This window comes from Conger conger, chromosome 11, assembly GCF_963514075.1.
Source record: "Conger conger chromosome 11, fConCon1.1, whole genome shotgun sequence".
NCBI classification, from domain to species: Eukaryota; Metazoa; Chordata; class Actinopteri; order Anguilliformes; family Congridae; genus Conger; species Conger conger.
The window spans coordinates 33,001,780-33,015,267 of NC_083770.1; the positions used below are offsets into that span (position 1 = coordinate 33,001,780).

Genomic DNA, 13,488 nt, shown 5'->3' on the forward strand with positions numbered 1-13,488 from the left:
CATTTGCTATCGCTTTGTCTCCCAGGAGATAAAAAGCTCTGCAGTAAATACCCTTATGTATCGCTGCTCATACACACATACATTCACATACAGTATGTTTATAAGATTGTAAATGCACTTTGTGCCAATTAACAGAACCTGGAGTACAATTCTGGTACATCTGACAGAATAATTGTATTGGTGTAGTACACAGTAAAATGTCCAGTGACAATTCAACATTTTACCGAGTATGAATCTGAGACATATTTTGGGGAGTTAATGCTTGTTCTCTGCATCTCTTGAATTGTTACAGCTTTGAACACAAGCAACGCCCAATGTGGCATGCTATTTTTGACTGTTTGGGCCCTGCTTTCATTGGGCTTCACAGAAGGTTCTTCACCTTCTCCAAAGGTGAGAGCTTTCGGAGCGTCGTCAGGCACACGCGGCACCACTTTACGGGCTGTGAAAGCTAACAACTTTTTTGTTGACAAACTTGACAAATCTTTAAGACACGCTGAAACGGAAGTTAGAGCAGCACTAGCTTCCACAATATGACGTATACGCGAGCGCAGAGGGTCTCTTGGGGGATTTTTGGGCAGTGGATTTGACTGATGTTAAACAAGGAGGGAGAAGGCGTAGCCTATGGCTCTGGGGGGAAGAATACGTGCCGCTGCGTGAAAGCATGTCGATTGGAGGGAAACGGAAAATTGACAGACATTTGATCTAGATACGCTCCCACTGGTACACGATGATGTCATATCTTGTGGTTGGATGGAAAACAAACTTTGGTGTTAAAATACACCAAGTATTACAATCTTATACATTTTAAGATGTGTTTGTATGGTTATGAATAATTATCCTGCGGTACAGTTTATAAGAAGGAAAAATGATAAACATGAAGGGTAATGAAGCTACACCGTGCGGGTAACGGGGCTGTTTTTTCTCTGCTTTGCGGCGGCGTGACGGGGCCGCATGGCGAGTCTCCCGCGACGTAGATTAGCGGAGGCCGGGAAGCGAGGGCTGAACGGCAGACGACGTTCGCAATAACAGATGAACGACCGGGGCTTCGGGGCTTCGTCCGACGAGAGACACAGGCGAGGACAATGGCGAGACACCCCGACCCTCGTCGACCCCAGAAACGGAAAAAGAAAGCAGCGGTTGGCGAAGCGCGTTATCCGTTTAGAAACCGTTAGCGGCGCGCGAGCGCTAGCTCTGCGGAAAAGCCAGGCTGCGCGCAGGGGGCCCGTCGCCGGGCAGACAGCCCACGTTAAGGCGGCGGATGAAAGACTGACGGCTCGTACGGTCTGTCTGCGGCGGCCGCTAACGCAGAGGGACGGCCTGTAATGAGCGCTCTCCGCCGCGGCGCTCTCCCACTTCCAGTCCAATCAGCGCCGGCATGCCAATGCGCCGCATTAGTCAATATGACAAGAACAGGATAATCAGAGGTTATTAATCAAAGCCTTCGCATGGCATTATCATGCACAAAGCCAGCTGAGCTAGACCAATATTTATCTGAGTCAATGAGCGCTAGAGCTATCGCCGGGCAGATAATTAATAATGGAAAACATCAGCATCTTTGATTAACAGTCCCCTCCAAACATCCATCAGAGTACAGGTTGGCTTTGGTTTTGCACAAACGTCCACGTCCGCAAATCTACCCCCCCCCCCACCCCACCCCCAGAGTCGCACGCCTAATTTAATGCGGTGAAACCAAAGTGCGCTGAAGATTCACTGACTTCTACTCTGATGAACACAGCCGCTGCTCTGTTAAGACTGTCGACAGCGATGCTGCTCGTTTGTACTGTAATGCAGGCCCGTTGTCTGCTCTTTTGATGGAGCGCCACTTTCCAGGTGGGATGGCACGATCCCAAAATAAACATGTTCCAGGACATAACATAACATAACATAACATAACAGGCCATTCAGCCCAACGATGGTCACCTTCTCCTAAAAGCCCAAAAGTACCAAGCACTTCAGTGGGGCTAGGGGTGGACGTTGGGTCCCAACGAGGCAGCTGAATTTGATGGACACAGCTACATGTAAAAGCACCACACAGACCCATGTTTAGGGCAGACATATGCACGTGTGCCTTCGCACACACATTCTGAAGGGCTGCACAACAACACAACTTAAGTGTCTGTGACATCATAAGACTATTTCATAAATCTATGCCAATGTATTCATTACTGTATTCCTCGGGATCATGCATTCCAACAGCCCCTGCTTTGTGGTCTCAGAAAAAGAAAATCACACCAAGTCTAACCAATGCACTCCACGCAGAATTGTGGTTTTGACTCAATTCAGACCCCGATGGATGCAATTACAATGAGAATCTATAACAGCTTTCCCTGAAAATGTGTAACAACTGGGGTTTCAAGTAGCTAGACACTTCCACCCCCCAAGAAAATATCTTATTAATTCTACAGTATAAGGTTCCTGCATATTATTGATTTGAAATGTGAAAATAAGCAAAAGGGTCATCTGATTTTTGTATGAATACAAAAGTTTAAATATGTTACTAAAAGGACAGAAATCTTGAAGTAATAAGATAACCAGATCTCTAGAATTGCTACAAATAATTAAGGTAACGGTTTTATGCTTTTTCTTTCACACTCAAGTTGCATACATACACTTCCAACAATCTTTTGAAGAAACCTGCTTTGTACTGAGGAGCGTCAGAAGTTCTGTTTTCATGTAAAATATATGTGGCAAAGTATAGTACAGTCTATTCTTTTAGTTAATGTAATTTGGCACCAAGAACTCGATTTGAATTTGAACACTTTCATTACCTTTTAATTATAAACCCCACTGTTAACAGCTAAGGGGAAACAAGAGCTAAACAAAAGACAGAAAGATGAAAGAAAGGGATTCCGGGTAATTGGAGGGAAACTCACAGTAATTATATTCTAAAAGATCCATTTGTAATTGTAAAACTATTATCAACATGAACTTTTCTAATTTTCTAAACCCACAAACTCTCAACATTTTCTTCCCTCGATTGCCTTTAAATTGTGATAAAGCTTTGAATGAGGTGGAACTTCTGCAACGTGAGAAACCGTACGCACACACACACGCGCGCACACACGCATACAGAGACAAATATGCATGCATGTATATATACACAAGTAGGCACGCATGTGTAAACACACACACACACACACACACAGCCATGCATATACCAACATATTTAATATTTCATTAAAAACCCCAAAAAAGTCAGAGACAGCTTAATTTCGCATTTTCCTCATCGACACATCTTGCAAACACATCTCAGCAGACAAACCAACACACAAACACACAAACACACACGCGCCGTGTGTGGGGAGACGGAGGCTAATTAGAGGGGCTGACGTTTTTCGGGAGGACAGTGGGTGACAGGGCGAAGCTCCACCGGGGGAGGGGGTGGGGGGGGTTGCCGTGGAGATTTCCTGTTCCGCCGTCTCCCCGCCGACGGCGCAGGGGGGCTCGTTTGGCGGCGGGCGGAGAGAGCCGAGAGGCTCCGAGCCTCGCCCCGCGCGCGGCCGAATCTCTCATTTCTATTTCATTATCCCGCCGTGCGCTGTCACTTCTCTCTCTCGCAGGCCGTCCCCCTGACAAACACCGCCCCCCCGGCCCGATCGTTTGTTTGACGTCCGCTCCGCTTCCCGCTCCTAATTACGGCTCCCCGCTGCATCCCGTGGCAACGGCCTCGCCGCCAGGCGTGCGGACAGTACACCTGTCAGGCTGGTTGCCACGGCGTCTCCTGCCCTTTGGTTGCCAGGGTGTCGCCGGAGTGTGCATGTGCATCGGAAAGGGGGGGGGAGGGTGATGAAGGAGAAACCGGAGGGAAGAGTAGGAGGAAGAAAAGCAGGAAGCCAAGCGCGAGGGCATTTGCATACTCCTGTGATCCTCGTACGCGCAGGGGTCGCTAACCTTCGGGGTCGGAGTTCAGAGTTGTTGCCAGGGCAACCCGCGCACTTCTGCCCGTCGCCGGCTAGTTAGAGTCGCTGCCTGTGACTGCCAGTCGCCTTCATTAAGCTACGGCCACATCTCTGCTGCTCTCTCTGGACACTAATGAGTTGTCCTCCACCAAAAATATATAGGCCGTATAGGCGTACAGACAGACACACACACACATACACACAATGTCGGCGTTTCTGCATACAGAAATTTAATCGAAATTAAAAGCGGGCGCTCTCCTCGTTGGGAGAGGGCGAGGAGCGGGAGCGTAATTACCGCGCACGCTGTCATCGCCCGCCATCGCGCCTTTAATCTCCAGTCGCCTGTGACTGAGCCAGACGCATAGGCGCCCACACTGGACACGCGGCGGCCATTTTAACGAGGCTGCTGTACTGCACCAGACCTCGCGCGTGCCACCGTACGGAAAACCTCTCGCCGTCTGAGAGACCGGAACGCCGTCCGCTGGCCTCCCAGCCGGCTCGTTCGGAGCTGTGGAACAGGAGTTTGAAAGTCTGTCAAAGCGCTTCCATTTTAATTTCGGCTACGCAGCGCAATATTCACGTCTTCATAACATCTGTATTCTCATGACTAGTCCAGACCGAAGCCAATAGTTCAAGGCTTTACAGAGATGGATATGGGCCAACTGAAAAAAATATATAGCAACAAACAATTTGGCACAGGTAACAATTTATGCCCTTCGGTATATCTGATATATGATAACTCATACATCCAAATATGATAGGCATGGTACAAGCACCAGTATTAAAAGAGGAACTTGTACACAGTACAATTTCCACTGTTTGCTGAACTGCAGCAGAATTAAATCAACTCTTACAGTGTCTATAAGAGCCCACTCTGGCCATAGCGTGTGTGTGTGTGTGTGTGTGTGGGGGGGGGGGGGGGGGGGACATTTACCTGTGCCCCTTTGATTTGCAAAAAAAATTATATTTACACTATTATCGTTGCTGTCATTCATTTTCATTCATTCTTTTTAATATGTTCTGTACAATAACTGGGTGCAGTAAAACAGCGCTTTTTCAGGTTGCTGCACCCTTTCCTTGCTTTGAGTGTCTGCCCCTCGCTCTGCACAGCCCTGCTCTGACACCAGCCTCCAACTGCAGATCAGACATCAGACAGAGTCCCCTTCTTACTGCACAGCATCTTATCAATGCAATAAACACAATTTGATTATTTTACTAAATAGGAAGGTCAGAGCTCTAGAGCTCCAGTAACTCATTAATGCCATAAATAACTGTAGCTTCATAAAGAGACGCACAGATTAAAACAGAAAGCACCGTATTTTTCTTTAATGACACTTGATGTTCGTGTGGCATGCAGTCATTTACAAAGCCACGGCTCATTAGAAGGATGCTACCTTGCTCTGCCTGACAGGAGAGGTACCAAATCATTTAGTTTACTGTACAACAGTGAGCGCAAAACTTTCCCCCTGAAATAATGCTTAATAGACCTCATACTTTATTTTAATGGACCTGGTACCTTCTTTATTTTGGTTGTGCTCCTAAGTGCGTGCATAAAAACAATAAAGATATGAATAATAACTGCCATTTCATCTTAATCTTGTTTTGTAACTACGGAGGTAAATGCCACTACCCCCCCCCCCCCCCCCCCCCACTTTTTCTCTCTCCTTTACTCAGGGTAATTATTTGTGTATCTTCGAGCTCCTTGGTAAAACCAGCAGACAATCTTGCTCCCACAAAACTGTGTGAATACTGCATTTAGCTAAGTGTCATAATGTTACTCATGCCGCAAACACAGCTCCAATCTCCATAAATCTCCATAAAATCCTCCAAATGTTGAGCTGTCACACTGCCATGACAATTTAAATATTACACTACAGTTTATGCAGTCACCCCAGAACAGTAATTTCCGGTGCCTTGACGACAATCAGAATCAGCTGCCACAGCCGTGTCGCTGCATTCTGGAATGCTTTCCAGAACAAGCACAGTCCACTCCATCGGGACAAGACCCTTAAAAAAACCTTTTTTACCACAGCCGGTAATATTGCCACACCGACTTGGGGGCGCAGTTTGTTGATCAGCTTCGAGCACCATAGCAACACCTACAGATGTGACACAGTTTCTGAACCCAAGAGACGTAATCCAGATTTGAGTCAGGAGCAGTGAGTAAGAGGGCTCTCACTGAAGACTTTAACCCTTAGAAGAGAAGGTTTTTTGCAATGTTTTATTTTCTTCAAAACTTTAAGTCTGTGCTCTTCAACTCTATGTGTTCAGTTACCAGTGATTGTTACATCAGCAGTAGTGTTCAATTAAGAACACTCTAATGGCATATTTGTGATCTTAGACCATTATCCTAAAAAGCACGTTTTTTGGAATGCTTTTTCAAAGTCCATTTTTTTCATTACCAGCAGCGCTTGTTACATCAGCACTAGACTGTTCAGTGAAGAACAATGTAATCACACCTTAAAGGCGTAAATGGTTAACAAGGGGGAACGGCATGCAGCCTGCACTATACAGCACACCTACAGGACCGAGAATTGTATCGGCCCTAGCAGCAGGCCGAACCTGCTGCGAGTGGCTGCCCAGAGTGACCTGTCCCTGGCCCGGCTCGTGGCTGGAGCCCTGTCTTCCCCTACGCCGTCACACTCAGTCAGTCGCTGCTCCTATGCAGAGACAGAGCCCTCCAGCCAGCCCCTGTACCGGCCCCCGCCCCTCCGGCCCACATCGCCGAGCTATGATCGCCCGTCCGCTCATCTCCGTAATGATACCTTCTCCGTACCAGAGGCGCGTCCCCCTGCCAGTCGATGACGCACTCACGGGGCCCTGCCACGCGCCCCGGGGGGCCACTGAGGGGGCCGCGCATGCCCGCTCCCCACAGCTCCCTCCGCTCCGCCTCTCAGCCCATTGACAGAGCCCTAATGACTGCTGAAAGGCAGTTACATCAATAGGGTGGCTAATGTAAAGTTGCGGCAATTAGCTTTACATCAAAAGAGATGGGAAAATTATCCTCAAAGACTGCTGCCGTTTTATATGGAGAGAGACAGGGGCACAGCAAGACGCTGGCAAAATGAGACAGATGGGCACACACGCAGACGCACAGACACACACATACGCATACAGGCACACAGACGTGCGTGCACACACACACCCACACATACGAACACACACACACACGCACGTACACGTACATGAACACACATTGATGTGCATACACATACACACGTATACAGGCACACACACACAGACACACACATAGATGCATGCACATGCAGACGTACACACACAAACACAGAAAACGGCCCCCTACAACACACAGGGCCAAGAGGAAATAGATGCTTTGTAATCAGCTGCTCACTAACACCGCTAGATGGATTTGTTAGACGGATCAGCGGCACTTAAAATATGTTTGACCTCACTGTCTGTGACCAGTGTTTTAGCCATTTTGTGAGTGGGAGACCACAAACAAGGAGCGGTCTGTCTGTTCCTGCAGCGCTCGGGTTTAAATGGTAGCGGACATGTATTACAAATGAGCCCGCAACAGCAGGTTTATGAGTGGTCAGAGGAGGAGCATGAACATTTTATCTTCCTGCTAGAGATACAACTAAAACAACTAAACAATTGAAATGTCTGTTTTATGTGCATTTAGATATTATTCTGCTGTTTATGCTGACAGTTTAATAATTTACATTTAAATTAAAAAGAAGAATTTAACAAGGAATTGCAGACATAAAAAACATTTTAACCTTCGTAATTCTCATACCCATGTCTAATCCAAAAATAAATTGGCCATAAGGTAAATATCTGGATACGGGCAGTCTGTGTTCGATATTTGTACAGTATCGCATGAATAGGAAATTCATTAAAATTACAATTGTGTTTATTTTAAACTTGAAAGAAAGCCTTTCCAACTGTGCATTGTATTGTTACAGTACGTTTTCAAAAGGAATCTGATGGCCTGTCTAGTACTACTGTGTGGTTACTATTATTGTTATAATTATAAGTAGTATTAATAGTAGTAGTAGTAGTAGTATTAATATTATTTTACTAAAACATGAATAGGCTTCGGCTTTAGAATACCTGAAAGGTTTAGAAATTTAAATCGAAATGCTGCAACAAACTGAATTTATCGATCCTTTCATACCAGGTTTTGTATACAGCTACCCATTAAAAAAAGAAAAAGGGAGAGAATGAGCCAGAGGAATAAAGGATGGCTTTCTCTCCTTCCTCACACCCCCTGACTCCTGTGGCATCAATTAGCACTTTTCTGCAGCCGAGCGTTTCCTCCTGTGGGCTCCCGGTGGAGAAAGCGCTGGAAATGAAACAGAAAGAGTGGCCTAATCCAGCCAGGGCGCGGGGTGTGTGCGTCTAATCCCCCCGCACGGCTGCTGTGGCCTGGGGCAGGCAGGGAGCTAATCCTGCCCCACGAGACCTCCTGTGCCCCCCACACCCCCCTCCCCAAATCCCCCACCCCCCCACCGCAAGCCCCCGACATGGGTGTACACGCACAAGCACACACCAACATGCGTGTAACTGTATGCACACAGACAACACACACACATACACACACACACACATACTCACACACTATAAATCATAACACACACACCAACAAGCGTGTAACTGTATGCACCATGCTCATGAAAACACACACACAACACACACTATAAATCATAACACACACACTTACACCCCAAACGCAGACATATATGCTGTTCCACAAAAACACTGTCTAAAAGCCATTATAGAGGAACATGTTTAGAGTGTGTAAAACACAATATTCATATACTCTAAATCTCGCCCATACACATAAACACAAAATGGGACCTATACGCACATGCGCACACACATACATGTATGTACGTGTACCCAGTGGTATGTACATGCATGCACACACACAAACACACACACACACCGTCACCACAAAAGCAGAAGCACCAAGGCGTACTGCGTCGCCACATTTTTACAGTGTGGTGAAAAAGGGTAAAGGAGAGGAGGAAATGTCACACACACGTGCTTCCTCCTCACACACAGTCTCGCCCACAATCAGGATGTGATGAGTGTGACCAGTAACAAGAGGAAGTCTCCGTCTACTCAAAGTCATTTCTGTATTTACTTCAGCTTTTTTTGTATATGCAACCCCAAACTGGCACATCTCATTACAATTGTCTCTGAAGGCTAGATTAACTTGGTAAGCAGGTGTGTATATGTGTGCTTTCAGTTGTAGTCCACTGTAAAGCGTGTTAGTGACAGTTTCTGTAAAAAGCCCCCTACAAATAGAGTTAAATTGAACACTGAACTGAGTGTGTGGATGGGTGTGGCTGTAGAGGTGTGTAAATGGTTGAGGTGTGTTATGTTGTGGTGTGTACGCTCATAAAAAATGGTTCCAAAAGGAACCCTCAATAGAAAAGCCTGATGAAGTTAAAGGGTTCCTTGTCAGGCAAAATTAGCGGTTGATGGTTCCATAAAGAACTAAAAATGGAGACAATAATCTATGGAGACAAGCCAAAGAACCCCTTTCTTCTGAAAGCGCACTGTGGGAAGCCCTGCTGTAAAATCCAGCTATGCTTGAAAATTGAGCTGGTCAAGCTGGTTATAAGCTAGTCCAGTTTGGTATGAAATGGTCAACCAGCAAGGCCAAGCTGGTCATATAGTAGAGGTGGTCTAGCTGGTCATCGAGCTAGTGCTGGTAGCTTATCTGAGCTGGTAGCTGGTCAACCTGTTTAGCTTGAGCTGGTCAAACCATGTCAAGCTGGGAGCTGGTCTGAACTGGTCAACCAGCTACCAGCTGTTACAAAACCTTGACCTGTTTGTTTTCAGCAGAAAGGGGGTACACAGTAGTATGGAGCAGCGCATGAACAGCGGTGTGAGGGGGTGACGTTGGGGTGTGTAGGCCGGTGTGCGGGCGTACCTAAGGAATGTGCAGCGGTGGTTTTGGAGCTGAAGAAGCGTCCGAGCCCCAGGTCCCCCAGCTTCACCTCTCCTGTGGCGGTGATGAACACGTTGGCTGGCTTGATGTCTGCGACAGAGGGGGGGGTCATGGGTCAAAGGTGAGGTCCGCTCGTCTCCGCTCCGCGCTCTCTCTGGGGAGGAAACCGGCGCGGCTCTCTACCGTCGCTGACCTCCCCTGCCACCGCAAACCCCCGCGGCTCATTTCCCCACAACAGAGACGCAAATCCCATCTCAAAATGCTGATGTAAGTGTTATGGGGGAGAGAGAGGGGGGGACAAGATGGATTTTAATGATGTTTAGCTCTCTCTGTCATCCCGAGTTCACGGGAGAAGCGCGCTTAAATATTCCCCAGTCCTTTTTCCGTAAACACTAATGAAAGCGGCGTGAAGAGACGGGATGGGCGTGCTTTCGCAGCTGGAGGTGAGTGGCGGCGGAGAGAGACCCTCCTACCCGCTGCGTGACGGACAGCTCTGTCAGCTCCGCTAATGGGCAGCTTTGACACACGCCGCTCGGCGGATTCCCCCCGCTCCGTCTCCTCGCGCGCGGCTACGGCAGACGCTGCCCGCTGCGTGATTAGCGCGCGCGCTAAAGCCGACGCACGGCAAACAAAACTCACCCAAACGGCCGTCTTTAACCAGAGACGGAGGGAAAGACGCGGAGGGAGGGAGGGGGGGGGGGGATATCAGGGGGAAATAAGAGATAAATGAAAAAGAGAGATATATGGGAGGGAGAGTGAGTGAGAGAGAGAGAGAGAAAGAGAGGGAGAGAGAGATGTTTACCTCTGTGCATCACCCTACGGGAATGCATGTGCTCTAAGGCGCTGCATAGCTGTACAAAATATTTCCATATTGTCCTTTCAGGGATAAGTCGTCTCTTCTTTTTAAAATACTGTGGAAAAAGGAGGTATGCATAAAATATGAGCACGATTTGGCAACCAGCAATCTGCCACTAACCTTCCCCCACCCCCACACACAGACACAGACACAGACACACGCAAACACACGCAAACACACACGCGCGCACACACAGCGCCCATCATCTCATATCCGTCTCCCAGTGACTGCTGAAATACTGCTAAACATCAGAAGAATTATTTATCTTTGCATTAACATTTTAACCCTCTCCACTCCATTCTTTGAGCTGCCAATTAGGAGCTATTACATGCTGCTGCTTAATGAGGTTTACCACTCCTGAATGACCACGGCGCATAATTAACACCAATCCCATCAATTAACCGCTGAGACGCGGAGTATTTAATGCCACAATACAACACATGTTTACGAACATATCGTTCTTATTTATCAGTTTTAAACCTTTTTTTTACATTTTGCCGGAAGCATACTGAGGGATATTTTGACTGGAGTATGCATATTAGAACTGAAAATTACAAGGTGTCTTGCATTTATCTAAATATGAAATTCTTGAATTTAGATTGTTTTTTTTGTGCTGTGGGAAAATGAAGCTGACAAAAATAAAACAAACCAAAAATACTAAATTGGTTGTATTTTTTTTTACTTAGACTGCACATGTGTTATGAAGTAAATTGATGCCAGTAATTGCTACATTTTATTCATGTTTTGGTCCTTATTAAATTTGGGGGTTTTAATATAATTTTAAAACAATATACTGTATGACAGGTAAAAGGTAAATGAAACAAATAATATGAAACTAAAAACTGAAATAAATAATAACTTCTGTATCACTCATTATCTTTTTAGTCATGGATGTCATGCTTATTCTGCATTTTAATCATACCTTCTTTAAGAGAACTTTTGAATAAATTTGAAAATAACTGAAACCGAAAATACTTTTCCGCACCTCCCCTGGAACGGTATCGATCACCGTGGCGACTGTGCGGCCAGGAAGGCAGAGGGGGCATGGCTTTTAGCGCTATCAGACGAGTGCGTGTACGCATTTGTAAGACGAGCGAGTGAGAGAGAGCGAGCGGAGAGGTGTGGGGGCGTGGGGCGGGGGGGGGGGGGGGTTCTGACATGTGTCCGACAGCGAGCCCCGTTCCTGAACCCTCTCCACACCGACTCCGCACCGCCACATAAATAATGGAGCAGGACGACAAACAGTGGCTGCCATAATGATCCCGACCCGCAGCCCCCCCCCCGCTTGTCAGCCACCCCCCCCCCCCCACTCCCCCCCGCCCGGACGCGGCCCGCGTCTCCCCAGGTTTGATGGCGGTAACGACCCGCCGCGGCCGTCGGGGTTCTGACCTTGATCATCTGAGACAGGTCGCCGGCGTCGGCTAGCTCCAGAACCATGTTGAGCTCGTTGTCCTCGATGAAGGAGTCCAGGTACTTTATCACGTTGGGGTGGTTGAGCTGCTGCAGGGGGGGGGGAAAGGAGGAGTCGCTCTGTGACTCGCGAACACAGACCCTTCCCGCGCTCCCGCCCACCCGCCAGGAGTTACTTATTCATCTTACCATCGCGTCAAACCTACAGCAAAACCCTGTCCTTTGGAGTTTATACAAGCTCATCTGGTTCAGTCGATAAAACTGACACGAAATGTCTGGAGGATTCCTGACATAGAAGGCAGGGAAACTGGCCTGGAATCAGTTAAATCTAAAAATCTCAACAATGCAAGCACTCTTTCTCCCCACCTGCCTAGATTCCACCAAGGTTATTAACAAAAATGTATGAATACTCATACATTACTCATTTTTTGAGAACTCTGGCCAGACTGTGTGAGCGCTCGATTGACTGCCGAGGTAAAAGTCCCAAGTGACAAACAGCACCCATAGTTCTGTTTCTATGGTAACCCTAACCCTAACCCAGAGTAATATACCAGCATCGCTCAGGTTTTTTAATATTATTTATTCACTTATTTGGCTGCATATTTACTGGAGCGATTCAGGTTAAGTGTCTTACTTGGGGGCAAATCAGCAGCCCACAATACCAGCACCTGCGAACACCCACTGGTTAAAAGCATGTGCCAGTAAACACGAGCATGGACAGAACAGAAACTAGCGTGTACAAACACAAAATGGGGAATGGCAGAAGGGTGTTAAATAAGTGCAAACTGCAGGTGGGAGCTAGGATACTGTGTGCTCATTAGGGCTATTTATAGAGCTGGAGGCTTTGGTCTTAATCAGACCACAAATTTAGCCTCCTGCTTTGCCAATGACCATTTCTCTTTACAATGGAGGTACATAGTTTGCTGCTAATTAGCCTACTCTTGTTTATATAGGCTACAGAACATAAAATACGAATGGAGCCGGTGTAAATGTGGAGCGGTATCCTACGCGCTGAATACACAGTGAAGCCATTCTGCGTGCGGAGTAACAGCCAGCTTCACACAGTCAGCTCACAGCCAGCTTCACACAGTCAGCTTCACACAGCCAGCATCACAGTCAGATCCACACAGCCAGCTTCACACAGTCAGCTTCATACAGTCAGCCTCACACAGCCAGCTACACACAGCCAGTTTCATACAGTCAGCTTCACACAGCCAGCTACACATAGCCAGCTTCATACAGTCAGCTTCACACAGCCAGCTACACACAGTCAGCTTCACACAGCCAGCTTCACACAGCCAGCTTCACACAGTCAGCTACACACAGTCAGCTATACACAGTCAGCTTCATACAGTCAGCTGCACACAGACAGCTTCATACAGTCAGCTTCACACAGTCAG

At 47.2% G+C, this 13,488-nt stretch overlaps 1 protein-coding gene across 5 annotated transcripts in view; it reads right to left on the bottom strand.

Annotated features, from left to right (window-relative positions):
- LOC133140284 (serine/threonine-protein kinase Nek7-like) overlaps nt 1-13,488 on the bottom strand; it is a 59,929-nt gene that overhangs the window by 13,193 nt on the left and 33,248 nt on the right. For all 5 annotated transcript variants that reach the window (XM_061260091.1, XM_061260089.1, XM_061260092.1 and 2 more), the window contains 3 exons: nt 12,068-12,178; nt 10,625-10,733; nt 9,805-9,912 (listed from right to left, as the gene is read on the bottom strand). In XM_061260091.1, the coding sequence (XP_061116075.1) occupies nt 9,805-9,912; nt 10,625-10,733; nt 12,068-12,178 (328 nt within the window). The remainder of the gene's footprint in view (nt 1-9,804; nt 9,913-10,624; nt 10,734-12,067; nt 12,179-13,488) is intronic.